Source organism: Onychostruthus taczanowskii, unplaced genomic scaffold, assembly GCF_017590055.1.
Source record: "Onychostruthus taczanowskii isolate IOZ18803 unplaced genomic scaffold, ASM1759005v1 scaffold273, whole genome shotgun sequence".
In the NCBI taxonomy this organism is placed as follows: Eukaryota; Metazoa; Chordata; class Aves; order Passeriformes; family Passeridae; genus Onychostruthus; species Onychostruthus taczanowskii.
Window position 1 is genome coordinate 141,145 of NW_024500051.1, and position 13,908 is coordinate 155,052.

Sequence of the window (13,908 nt, forward strand, 5' to 3'; positions counted from 1 at the left end):
GCCATCCTGCTGGATTGGAGGGAAGCTTGACTGACTCAGTCAGGGAAACACCATCAGCCTCAGGGAGACTCCCCAGCAGGTCTTCCCATTTTTTACCCCTTATTGTATTTATATTTATACTCCACTGTATTTGAGTATGTTCCCTGCTAGCAGAGACTGCAAACACCAGTGAAGGACTGACACTGACAGTTTATGGAATAATACTCTGAATCACATAAAATTGTGACAGGTTACGTTTCAAGGATTGCCCGTGATAGTATCTGACTGCAAAAATGTATTCAAAGAAATACAAAACCAAGTTTTAATCCCTGATAGAAGTATTCAATGTGCACAGAATGTGGTTCTTATCCAATAAGCATCCCAAGTTCAGCCTGTGGACTCTCCCAGCAGTTATGATGGAGTCTGGGCTCATGTTCCACTGCTGTTAACCAGCACATCCATGTCCTTTCCCCCAGGCAGCTTTCCAGCCATTCTGCCCCAAAACTGCAGTGATGCAGGGTACTGTTGTGACCCAAGGGCTGGACCCAGCATTTGCTCTTGTTGAACCTCATACAATTGGCCTAGGTCTGTAGCAGGCCCAGGGCCTGCAAGACCTCCTTGGAGGTCAGAAGCCTGAGCTAGGAAATGACAAGTCATGATGACTGGGTCTTCGAAGCCCCTCTCTTCTGCCTTTCGGACCCTGCTTATCTCTCTGTAAGCCTATAGGTCACTTTCCCCTGACCCTTACTATTGGACAATTTCCAAAACCCCTGTAGGGTATAAAAACCACTAATTCTGCCTGGTTTGATGGAAGACCTGTCACTGAGAACCTTCGTGGAAGACCTTAATAAAGAATCCTGCGTAACCTTATGCAACGCTTCTCCTCTCTCTCCCTGCGTCTGCTGCTGCGGTACTTAGCAAGCTAAAGAGCTGAAATCATAGGGAGCTGATAATCACTAAGAGCTGAAGTCACTTAAGCTTGCTTGGCTGCCTGCAGCTGGGGACTGCTTGGGAGTTCGGATGCTGTACTGAGCCTCCACTGAGTTTTCCTGGCCATGGCACCCCAACGGGTTTGCCCAGCTGGAACCTGCCGCGATATCAGTCCATTGATGCAGCCTGTCCAGATCCCTCTATAAAACCTTTCTACCCTCTACAAAATGAACAGTGACACCCACCTTGGAGTCATCTGCAAACTTACTGAGGATACACTTGATTCCCTGGCCCTGGTCATCCATGAAGATACTGATCAGAAGTGGACAAAATACTGAGCCCAAATACTGAGCCCAAATACTAGGGCAACACCACTAGTCACTGGCCATCAACTGGACTTTATTCAGCACCACTCTCTGAGCATGGCCATAAAGCCAAATTTTTATCCAGTGAATACAACACACATTCAAGTCATGAGCAGTCAGTTTCTTCAAGAAAATTTGGTGGGACAAAGAATCTATTAATAAAAGCTCCCCTGCCAGCCTCCTCCTCCTCTTTCCTCTCAGCATTTTTTGCTGACCATGATGCCCCAGGGTATCGAATATCCTTTTGGTCAGCGTGGGTCAGTCAGCCTGGCTGTGTCCTCTCCCATCCTCTTGACCACATTCACTTTCATGACCTTTTGGAGAGGAGAGTGGAGAGACAGGGTTGATGATGGTCAAGCACTGCCCAGAAAAACCCAAAATATTTCTGTGTTATCAGCACCATTCTATCTCCAACTGCAAAGAACCTGTAGAAGGGTTAATTTGGTGAAATTGAACTCCACCTTGAGTAGAACCCATAAAATGCTATTATCCATCACTGCATATTCATCCCAAGCAAACCCTCACAAAAACAGCTCTTAAAAGCATATTTTCCTCAGGGCATGTTGAGAAACAACCTGCAGAGGAAAGAATGACACAGACATATGGGCTGGGATGCAGCAGAAGTTTAATGAGACAAAACACAGAAATAAGGTTGGTCCGTCTGGAGTTCTCTGTGCAGAAAGCATGAGGGACAGAAGGGAATCTGTGCCCCAGAAAGTGTCCCTCTTCCTGATCCAGAGAGGGAGCAGGGCCAGCAGGTGCTCCCCAGGATGGCTGTGTGGGGATCACAGCCCCGGGGAGCAGAAGGGAACAAGGACACAGGAGGGAGAGGAGAGAGTGTCAGGGGACAGAGGCAGGGATGGGCTGTGCTTCCCAAGAGGCCAGGCTGGCCCTGTCCCTGTGCAAGGGCTGCTGGGCTTGCTCAGCCCCTCAGGAAGGAAGGAGCCGATGCTGCGTGCCCAGGGCGGTTCCATCCTGGGAGCCCCTGGGTTCCTTTGCCAGGGCCAGCGCCAGCAGCTTCAGCAGGGGAGGCCCCTGGTGCCACAGAGGCCACTGCCCAGGCCAGAGAGGCCAAAGCCCCCAGAGCTGATGGGCACTCCCTGAGAGCTGAGGATGCTGCCAACAGCAGCAGAGGTGGAGGATCCCACGGCGGTGTTCTGTGGGAAGGAGCTGAGGATGGGCCCGGGCAGGGTCACCACCACGGGCGAGGGCTCGATGATGACGGTGGAGTCCTGGCACTGCCTGACACAGGGCTCATTGCAGCTGTTGGCCAGCGGGGTGGGGCCGCAGGGCTGGCAGGGCCGGCACGGGCTGTAGCAGGACATGTCTGGGGGCTGCAGATGCACCTGGCAGAGAGAGTAGAGAGGAGCAGCCTGTAATAGGTATTTGAAGTGCAGCCTGTCACAACACCATGACTCCAGCCAAGACGGTGACAAGAGATGGAGACACAAGGATACCCACAGGTTTTTCCTCACATTTCACAGAATCACAGAATCACCAGGTTGGAAGAGAACTTCAAGATCATTGAGTCCAGCCCAGCCCCAACATCTCAACTAAACCACGGCACCGAGTGCCACATCCAGTCTTTTTTTAAACACATCCAGGGATGGTGACTCCACCACCTGCCTGGACAGACCATTACAGAACTTTATCACACTTTGCATGAAAAACTTTTTCCTAATATCTAACCTATATTTCCCTTGATGCAGATTGAGATTGTGACCTCTTGTTCTGTCATTTTCTGCTTGGAGAAAGAGACCAACCCCACCTGACTACAACTACCCTTCAGGAAGTTGTAGATAGTGATAATGTTTAGCCCACAGCTTCCCTGCCAAGAGCAACCAATCTCAGAATATTCCTGCCCAGACTATCACTCTTCAGGAAAGCCCCAGCCTCCCTCCATATGACCCTCTCTCACATTCCACCTCTCACAGAGCAGTCCCATGATGCAGCATAGGACCAAGTGACAGGTATGCACTGGAAAACAGGAGGGGGAAGAGGAAGGAGAGGAGAAAAGTGACCCAACTCACCTTGATCCCAAGCAGACTGAGACAAGAGGAATGGATGAGAGAGTGAGGACGAGCTCTCTCTTATATTGCCCCTGCATCGCCCCAGGCCCACAGGCACTGCACAAGGGTAGTAATTTTCTACAGACTCACCTCCAAAGCAAAATATCCTCCCTAATGCCACAGGCTGTGCTTTTATTTCCATCAACACTGCCATTTGTTTTCCTCATTCCTGACATGATCATTAGGCATCCAAGGATCCTTTCAAGTATTGAGATGAAAGACTGAAGGATTTCCCAGGCAGGGATACATCAGCACAGGCAGAAGATGTGCTGGAGGTGTCTTTGGAAGGAAGGGATCATGGGACCAGGGGAAAATGGTAACACTGATTTCCACCTTCCTTGGCACAGTAAGGTCCTGCTGAGGGCAAGGTGTGTAGTGTGGCTGTTTAGAGCTCTGGGCTTGGCTACAGCCCAATATTGGAGATGTTTTCTCTTTGCATAGCAGGAGCTGCCCTTGCTGGAGGGGAACTCATCCTGGCCTGGAACAAAACCTGAAGACATCACACACTCCTGGTTTGGCCTTTCACCAAAAGGCTGACACACAGCCAACCCAAAATTAGAGCATGACTCGCCACAGATAGAAAGAGTCCCTCCCTGGAAATTTGCCTACTGAAGGCATTCCCTTGCCCTCTGGGATGCGTCCCAGCTGCCTGCAGGGCAGGGAAGTGCAGCACTCCTTGATGTGGCCTGGTTTGGTACCCAGGGCCCTCTTCAGCACATCCCCTATGCTCAGAGCTCCTCTTGGCTTCTTGTATTTTTCCTGGACCTTTCTTAATCTTTGACCACAGGCTGCCTAAGATGCTGCCAGCTTTTCTAACTTCTTTACTTTTCACAGGTGCCTCCATCCTGCCAGATGCCTCACTGAGTGTAAGATTTTTGATGTCTGGGGGCTGTACACTGCTACCCATTTCCTTCCTGACACCAGCTCTTCCTCTCCACTCTGTGGTGTGACAGCCAAGACTGCACTTGATTCCAGCATTCACATCCAGTTCTTCCTTCTCAGAGGCAGCTGTGCATCACTGTTTTTGCCCCATGACAGACTCCATGAGACTGGAAGGAACCTCCGGAGATCACCTAGTCCAACCACCCCTCTGCACAGCATGATCACCCCTTGGAGGATGCTCAGGGCCAAGTCCTGAATTTCTACAAGCACAAACAATCCTCAACCTGCCCGTGTCAACCACAGGCGAGTTCTTTATCACTCTCACACTAACAACATATTTTCTTATGTTTCCCCAGAATTTCCCATTTCCAGTGTGCCTATTTCCTCTTGTCCCTTCTCTGTAGAAGACTCAGGAGAGCCTGGCTCTGTGTTCTGGACTCCTCCCACAGCTCTTTTAGCCATTGCTGAGCAGTGTGCCAGATGCCCCCTCTCCTCTGGGGTGTACAATCAAGCAGCTCCTCCTGTTCCAGGGGCTCCAATCACCTCATGGGCTCTGAGGTCCTTTGTTGGACCTGCACCAGTGTGACTGTGCCTCCCTTATACTGGACAACTGCTTTTGTGGCACTGATTTCTCAGCACTGCAGAGCAGAGGATAGGGGTCACATTCCACAAACAAACCCCTTCCTAATGCAGCCTTGGATGTTGTCAGGTGCCAGTTCCACGAAGGCCCAGGCCCTGCCGGACCCCCTTTCTGTACTGCAAAGCTCTTTGGCTGCCTCACAGCCCCAGACTGTGGGGGGCAGGAGTTTCTCCCTCCAGCCTTGCAGGACTTTGCACAAAGGGGTTAAACAGTGCTGGCCCCAGTGCCCCGTGGTGCACCTGCCAGCTGCACTTCATCACATTCATCAGAACCCTTGGAGACCTGCAGCCAAGCCAGATTTCAGTCATGGTCTTCTAGAAGTCAGGATGCCAATTTTCCTTCTCCCAGTCCTCAGCTGCATTCCCTGACTACTGGCACCTCCCAAAGAGGCCTCAGAGGTGCTTTTTTTGACACCAACACTCATGTGCTCATCACCTGGTCACACATATTGGTGTTTAAATGTTCCCACAGGTGATCCTCCTCGTCTGCTATGGGGAGGTTTTCCCTACCCCTATTTCTGAGAAATATCAGGAGGTTGATCCTGTGACACTAAAATGAAGCCTTGAAGAACCTTCTCCTTTCCTGTATCCCCTGTCCCCAGTGAAGCTGCCCCAGTCAGCCTTGGCTCAAGTCTCCCTTTTGCTGTTGACCTGTGTGGATGATCTTCTTCTTTCCCACCACAAGCTTTCCTGATTCAGCTCCAGGTGGGCTTTGGCTTTCCAGCCCCAGCCCTGGAACACTCAGCCTGGCAAAAAATCTGCATCAAGAGGAAGGGAGGGGAAAGCATTTCCCTGGGGAAGCAGTGTCCAGTGGCTGCTGGAGTGAGGTGAGAGGGAGGAGAGAGCAGCAGGCAGGACGTGCTGCGAGGAGAGGAGCCTTTGGGTGCTCTGCTGCTCTTTGAGGCAGGACAGAGCTGGGGCTGTCCCTGCAGCTGCCAACAGTGGCAAGGCACTGCCCGAGCCAACATCCCCTGCCTGCACGGGACCCTCGGGCATGGGGGCACATCCTGTGCCTGCACGGACACGCTCTGATCCCAGCTGTGCCCAGGCCTTGTGTGGCACACGTGTAAGGAGCTGCAGCACAGACCAAGCATGTCAGAAATGAGGAAATGAAATGGCAGCCTTGATGGAAATCAAACCACAACATGTGGCGTTAGGGTGGATATTTTTCTTTGGAGGTGAATGTGTGGGAAAATTACTGTCCTTGTGCAGTGCCTGTGGGCCTGGGGCAAAGCAGGAGCAGTATAAAAGGGGATCTTCTCCTTGCTCCCTCATTCACTCCTCTCACCTCCATCTCCTTGGGATCAAGGTGAGTCTGAAATCCTTTCTTTTATTCTTCCTTTCTGACCCTATCCACCCTGTGGTCCCATGTAGGTTATTGAGAACGGCTTGTTATGGGAGATGGAAAGGACAGAAATTGTTCATGGAAGGAGGTTGGGTTTTGTCTGAACTGTCTCCTGAGCTGTGGAAGAGCCTAGGGCTTGGTCACTCTTAGGGGGATTTCTTACGGCTGAGTAGGAAGTGAGGCTGTTGGGCCTTTCTTAACAACATTGTGCAATTTTTTACTTCTGGCTTTTCTCCAGATGATGGACAAACAGAGTTCCCTCACTCAGCCCTCTGCTCTGCTTCTCTTCTCCCTGTCTCTCAGGTGCATCTGCAGCCCCCAGCCATGTCCTGCTACAGCCCGTGCCGGCCCTGCCAGCCCTGCGGCCCCACCCCGCTGGCCAACAGCTGCAATGAGCCCTGTGTCAGGCAGTGCCAGGACTCCCACGTGGCCATCCAGCCCTCGCCCGTGGTGGTGACCCTGCCCGGGCCCATCCTCAGCTCCTTCCCACAGAACACCGCCGTGGGATCCTCCACCTCTGCTGCTGTTGGCAGCATCCTCAGCTCTCAGGGAGTGCCCATCAGCTCTGGGGGCTTTAGCCTCTCTGGCCTGGGCAGTGGCCTCTGTGGCATCAGGGGCCTCCCCTGCTGAAGCTGCTGGCACTGGCCCTGGGGAAGGAACCCAGGGACTCCCAGGACGGTAGTAGCCCAGGGATAGAGCATCAGTGCTCTATCTTCCACTCAGAGTGATTTCTTTCTCACCTTTTGACTCATTAAAGCTCTGCTGCATCCCAGCCCATGTCTCTGTGTCATCCTTTCCCCTGCACATACTCACCCAACATGTCCAACAAGAGAGGTGCTGCTGTGTGGTTCTGGGAGGGCATTGTTGAAAGCGGTGTTGCCATGGTTGTCAACATCACATTCATTATGTTAACACAGCATTGATTATTCATATTGTGTCACCTTTCTAATTTACCCTGCCTCTCTCTATCTGCAAGAATTACCCCACACAGTTCAATGACCACAGATATTCCAAAAATACTTTTAGTTCTCCCAAACAAAGAAACAAAGCTTTCAAGATTTCTCTGTTGTCAGGAAACCTGCATCCACAACCTCTCATCCACAAGTAAATGTCCCACCTCATTCACCACCCTGGTCAATCTTCATGCATTTCACTTCCCTTTCTGGAGATCTTTTTGTGTTACAGTCCAGTAGGCAGCACAGCATGTTTGATGCCATCTGGGGAGTGCTGAGCAGAGTGGGATCTTTGCTGCCATTGATATCCTGTTGACAGTTGTGCTCTGAGAGCCCAGGATGTTGATGACAATCCTTGGTGTCCAGGAACACTCCTGGCAGTTCCACCTGTTTTGATGGTGTTAACCACAAAAGCACCTCATTCTTTTCAGAGACTGAAGTGTGGGGATTGACAGACACGGATTCTGCTAATGCCAGCAGAGCATAGCCAGTTTATTATACAAGTTCACCAGTATTTATAGGTCACTACATTTGTACAAAATTTTCCACTCAGACCCCTTTATCCCAGTCCCTTTAGAAACACAATCTTCTTGATTATCATTCTTATACTAGTACTATCCTTGTTACCTCCTTCACCAGCAAATTCCTTGTTACATCTTCCCTCGTCAGAGCGGTCAGCGTCAGAGGGTCAGAGGGACCAGACATGATGTCTTCACTTCTGTTCTTGCCTTGAGTTTCTCTCCCCCTCAGCTTTCACTGTACCAAGGCCAAAAGGTCGGTGGCACTACCCATCACAGCTTATGTAACTGTCTGATCTTCCACACTGAACGATGTGACAGGGTTGGCTGCTACAAAGCAAACTTAATGGAAGGGGCTGACAGCTGGTCTGTTAGCCAGAAAGAGTTAGTTGAAGAAGAGAAGCTGGTAAGAGTTGCCTTTGCCCCTGAAAGGAGTTCTACCAAGGTTGTTGACATGGAAACCAAGGAGAAGAAAAGATAAGCAGGAGGCCTTATAGTTGCATGTTGGTGGAAAACAGTGGTGGAGACTGCTCTGGACCAATGAACATTATGTTGATTTATTGTAGCCAATAATAGGTAAAAACTTTGTGAGAAGGTATAAAAGACAGGATGCTGTTAAAATAAACAGTGAGAAGCCTTCTGAAGTGCATGGTGTTCTTCTGTGTGTGGTGACTGTCTCAACAGCGAGTACTTCAAATCTGGACCCTCTGAGGATATGTGTCATCATGCCCACCTGCGTCCTGCAGCAGTTCAGCCATTCCCCTCCCTCAGCTGCTTCTGCACAGCCCTTTGAGACCCTCAGCCCATACCTGATGCCTCTCCCTGCCTCCCTCTCCCCAGAAACTCTCCCAGGAAAGCTGCAATCTGGAAATCCACAATATCAGAACAGCCTGAAAGAAGAAAGGACTGAAAACAGGCATGGGGACACTGGAGATTGAAAACTGGACATGAGTCAGCAATGTGTGTTTGCAACTCAGAAATTCCATCAGGCTGCACAAACAGAAACATAGCCAGCAGGTAAAAGGAGGGGAGTCTCCACTTCATATATGATCTTCTTAAACCTCACCTGGAACCCTGAATCCAGGCAGGATTCTTCAATTCAAAGCAGGCATGGACCTGCTAGAGCAGCTCCAGACAAGGGCTGCAGAAATGATCACACAGATGCATTTCCCCTACCATAAAGAAAGGCTGAGGGACCTAAGGATTTTCAGGCAGGAGAAGAACAGGCTCTGGGGAGACCATTTGATATGTAAAGAGGATGAATGAAGAACGTGGAGAGAGATGTTTTCTCAAGGACTGCAATAATTGAACAAAGAGCAAGAGTTTTAAACTGAATAATAAATAAATATAGAAGGGACATAAAGAAAAATTTAACGGTGATGAGTGTGATGAGTGTGATAACAGACTGGGAAATGTAGCCTAGATAATGATGGGGTGTTCCATCTTGGGAAGGGTTCAAGCTCAGGTTTGCTCCAACCTTATGTGATGCAGTGAAGGATATCCATATCCATGGCAACAGGGTTGGACTAGATAAACCTTAGTGGTCTCTTCCACCCAGACCCATTCTGTGATCCCATGATAACAGGGGTCTGTGAGAAGGCAGCCAAATGCACTCTGCCCCTCCCTCTGAGAACATCCTGTGTTAGGATGAGATCTACTGGAGTCTGATGGGAATCCAGTACCTCTGACAGGACAGTAACATGCTCTCTCCTGAGTACTTGTGTCACAGTGTTGAGCTGAGAAAGGAAAAGAAGTGCAAACAAAGTGGATGTATACCTCTGGAAAATGTAGGGAAATTCTACCCTGACCCAAAGAGGCAGAGAAACTCAGAACCCAGAGGGCCACTCAGTGCACACTGAGCACTCCCAATGCCAGCCTGTGCTGACAGCCAGTGCAAAACCAGCCCCAACAACACCCTCCCAGAAACACCCCTGGGACAACAGCTCTGCCTTGGGAGAGTGTCTGCAGGGCAAGGGATGACACAGAGGCACAGGCTGGGATGCAGCAGAATTTAATGAGTCAAAAGAGGGAGAAGAGGGGAATCCGGGTGGAGGCCACAGGGCAGGGAGCAGCTTCAGCAGGGGAAGCCCCTGGTGCCACAGAGGCCACTGCCCAGGCCAGAGAGGCTAAAGCCCCCAGAGCTGATGGGCACTCCCTGAGAGCTGAGGATGCTGCCAACAGCAGCAGAGGTGGAGGATCCCACGGCGGTGTTCTGTGGGAAGGAGCTGAGGATGGGCCCGGGCAGGGTCACCAGCACGGCTGGGGGCTGGATGGCCACGGTGGAGTCCTGGCACTGCCTGACACAGGGCTCATTGCAGCTGTTGGCCAGCGGGGTGGGGCCGCAGGGCTGGCAGGGCCGGCACGGGCTGTAGCAGGACATGGCTGGGGGCTGCAGATTCACCTGGCAAAGGGGGAAGAGAGGAGCAGACCGTAAGGGCAGTTTGAAGAGCAGCCTCACCCCACCGCGAGGGAGATCCTTTCTCTCAGCCCCTATGAGCATCACCAAGAAGGCCAAAGCCAGGGACAATCTCTCCCAACCCACAGCTCAGGAGACACCTCCTTCTATATTCAGCCTTCTCCATGACACATCTGCCCTCTCCCATGGTAAGCAGACTCAAAACACAGCAGGGAACAAGGACAGAGATATATGATCAGAAATCCCAGAGAATTACAAGGTAGAACACAAAGGGAAGGAGAAAGGGCAGAAGGAGAACCCAGAGAAAGACAAGAAAGGGCTCAAAACTCACCTTGTTCTCAACAAGATGGAGCTGAAGGAGTGGATGTGAGAGTGAGCAGAAGGTCCTGCTTTTATACTGCTCCTGCACCAGCCCAGGCCCACAGGCACTGCACAGGGGCAGTAATTTTCCTACAGACTCATCTCCAAAGCAGACTGTCCTCCCAAATGCCCCGGGTTGTCTTTTGGTTTCTGTCAACACTGCCATTTCGTTTCCCCATTGCTAACATGGCCATTAGGCCACAGAGGATCTTTTGAAGTGTTGGGATGAGAGGCCTGAGGCTTTCCCAAGCACCATCACGTCAGTACAGGCAGAAGATGTGCCCCCATGTGCTCGAGAGCTCTGTGCAAGCACGGCATGTGGCTGTGGGCAAATATGTGGGGAGTGTTTTGACAAACACCTGTGAGGAAACATGGTTGTGTCTCCCCACCAAAGCAATCCCCTCCTGAGTACCTGAAGTCTTCCCTCAATGTGCGTATGCTGCATCCCTCTCCCTCCCTGCTGCCTCCCTGCTCAGGCCCCAACTCACTGGGCATTGCCTCTCTAGGCAGGTTTGGTACATTCCCGGTTTCAAATGGCTTTGCCCAAGGAAATCTTCTCCTTCAGGAAAGAGATTTCCTGGTTTACTTGGCAGAGTTGTCTCCTCTCACTGCCATCTCTGGGGGATCCCGGCCTGTCCTGTCAGCAGGCCTGTGGAAGGGGATTGCCGCCCTCCCTAATCCTTTGATTCCTGGAGAAGCCCTTTAGCGTTGGACCCCACTGTCTTCTCTGTCAGTGGGGTCTGTTGGCTTTTGGGATATTACCTTGTTCCTCTCTCTCGCCTCAACCCACAATGCAATTTCCTGCACATTTTGTACTATAATCTGCAGGACACACAAGCATGGGCCGCATTTTCAATACACATTGTCAGTCCTGCAATCATCCCTGACCTGTGAAAGAGCTGCCATCATCCCTTTTCCCTGTGCCAGGATGGAGCTGCCCTTGCTGGTGGGGATTCAGCCATGCCTTGGACAGGCCTGCAGACACCACACCCTCCTGGCTTGGTCTCACACCAAAAGGCTGACACACAGCCACTTAAGGAGAAGGCGTTCGAGTGCCTTTTAAGACAGGAGAGTTAAATCTACTTTAACATGGTATTGCTATTTTCTATCCTTCTTGATACATTTGGAGCTGGTAGAATGAACCCATCCTCTTCACTGACCCTGTCTACTATAAGGATGATTTTCTCTGTGACCAAACCATCCTCCTTTCCACACCCAGCAATCCCTGCGCCTAAGTCAAGTGCTTTAACCTCCTCACCATTTTGGCCACCTTATACCAAATTCACTCCACTAGGTCCAAGTGGTCCTTGCATTTCAGCCTGTGCCCAACACAGGGGATGGCAGCAGGTGAGTGCTGAGCAGAGCAGCATTGTTGCTCCCCTCATCTCCTGCTTCCACCTCTGCTCACACAGCTCAGGATGCTGCTGACAGCCCTGGGTGCCAAGGCACAGGCAGGGCGGTCACCCCTGCTCTGATGTGGTGACTCCAAAAGCCCCTTTCCCTAGCCCTGCTTTGGTGCTTCTGCTTGCCAGGGGCTGAGGGAGGTGTGGGGAGACAGGGCTGATTGGTCCCAAGTCAGCTGTCCTTCAGGGCTCTGGGGATATGTGTGTCTCCCTGTCCTGCAGCAGTTCAGCCCTTTCTCAGCTGCCTCTGGACAGCCCTTTGAGTCACTCAGCCCACACCTGCTGCCTCTCTTCCTTCCCAACGTCTTTTCCTGCCACCATCTCACCAAAATCCTTCCTAGGGAGCCTTGGGCAGGGACAAGGAAGGAGCAGGTTCAAGAGGACAAGCACTGTCTCTGGGTCTGTGTGGTGTTATGAGCAGCACTAAGCACTGGGCAGTGGTTCTCATGATTTGCTGACCCAGTGCCAAGGGGGAGAATTGGAAAAGCAAGCGAGTGACATACCCTGGTGTCAACATCAGGACATTCTATGAAGGAATGGGAGAAGAAAAAGACAAAACCAAGTGGGTCCAAGGCAATCATGAGGCAGAAGCAGACCAATGCTCAGGCAGTGTCCGAAGAACGACTACTCTGGGAAGACCGTCCACAGATTTATTTCTAAGCATGATATTATGTGTGCCCAGTGTTTTGGTGGAATCACCATCCCTGGAGGGATTTAAAAGACATCTAGTTGTGACACTTGGGGACATGGTTTAGTGTTGAGCTTAGAAGAGCTGGGTTAGTGGTTGGACCCCTTCATCTTAAAGGTCTTGTCATACCTAAGTGATTCTATGATTCTACGTGACCTGGAACAGTCCTTTGGTCACTTGAGGTCATTTGTCCTGCAGAGTGAGCACCAAGGCCAGGAGGGAGGTTTGGGCAATGCTGGATCTGATGGCCAGGGGATCAGCTGGGGAGTCATGCCTTCCTTCCTCACCTGCAAGTTACAGAGTCTCAGGAGAGTTTTGGGAGCATCCAAGGATTTATACTCACAGGCTCAATGACCAAGTGGAAACCAGTGATGAGTGCTGTCCATCAGGGATCAATACAGGGACCAATATTTGTTAATATGTTCACCAGTGACAAAGATAGGGGGACTGAGTGGACACTCAACAAGTTTGTGAATGACACCAAGCTGAGGCTTGAGGAAAGTGTTTCAATTCAGAGGGATTCTTGGCAGATTTGAGAATGGTCCCATGTGAAACTCAGGAACTTCAACAAGGCCAGCACTGGAAGAGAAATAGTTTAGACAGCCCTGCAGAGAAGGAACCAGAAACCATGGAGGTAAAAAAAATTGGACATGAGCCAGAAATGTATTCTTGACATCCAGAAATTCAGTCATGTCTTAGTCTACACAAACAGAAATACAGCCAGCAGGTCAGCTCTCGTTAGACCCCACCTGGAACCCTGAGTGCAGTCAGGAGTCCTCAATTCAAAGCAGGCATGGACCTGTTAGAGCAGCCCAGACAAGGGCTGCAGAAATGATCACAAGGATGTATTGCCCCTAACATGGAGAAAGGCTGAGGCACTTGAGTCTTTTCATGCAGGAGAAGAGCAGGCACTGGGGAGACCTTATTGCAGCATTTCAATGTGTAAAGGGGAGGGATAAGGAAGTTGGAGAGAGACATTACATCAAGGCCTGCAGTGAGTGGACAAGGAGCGACACTTTTAAACTGAAATAGGGTAGATGTAGGTGGGACATCAGGAAGGAATTAATGATGTGGTGGGAAATGGAAAATGGCATATCCCATCATGGGAGGTGTTCAGGGGGAGTTTTTAATGGGACTTTGAGTAACTGATAGAGTGGCACAGCACTGTTAGGAAGGGTTTGCCTGGCACCCGATGGGAAGCTGGAGCCTTGCAGCAACATATTTGCTGTTTGGTGCTTCCAATGCAGTGCTGAGCTGACTGAGAGACAATGAAAAATTGTGGGAAGAAAGTACAAGTTAGCCACTGAACTCGTTACAGAAATTCCATTCTGATGCAAAGAGGCAGAGAAACTCAGAACCCA

General features: G+C 50.8%; 3 protein-coding genes across 3 annotated transcripts; 1 reads left to right on the forward strand and 2 right to left on the reverse strand.

Moving 5' to 3' along the window:
- Window positions 1–2,293: 2,293 nt before the first annotated feature.
- LOC121337539 (feather keratin 1-like) lies at window positions 2,294–3,485 on the reverse strand. Its single transcript, XM_041407672.1, is given in 3 exon segments — window positions 2,294–2,620; window positions 3,305–3,356; window positions 3,358–3,485. Coding segments are annotated over 3 exon segments (507 nt in total).
- A 155-nt stretch (window positions 3,486–3,640) lies between these two features.
- On the forward strand, window positions 3,641–6,839 carry LOC121337540 (feather beta keratin-like). Its single transcript, XM_041407673.1, is given in 4 exon segments — window positions 3,641–3,659; window positions 6,077–6,118; window positions 6,121–6,173; window positions 6,513–6,839. Coding segments are annotated over 4 exon segments (441 nt in total).
- A 2,915-nt stretch (window positions 6,840–9,754) lies between these two features.
- Window positions 9,755–10,499, reverse strand: LOC121337518 (feather keratin Cos1-2-like). Its single transcript, XM_041407660.1, has 3 exons — window positions 10,451–10,499; window positions 10,302–10,312; window positions 9,755–10,069 (listed from the first exon to the last, which is right to left on the reverse strand). The coding sequence occupies exon 3, from the start codon at window positions 10,058–10,060 to the stop codon at window positions 9,755–9,757; it is 306 nt and encodes a 101-aa protein (XP_041263594.1). The 5' UTR covers window positions 10,061–10,069; window positions 10,302–10,312; window positions 10,451–10,499.
- Between the last annotated feature and the right edge of the window lie 3,409 nt (window positions 10,500–13,908).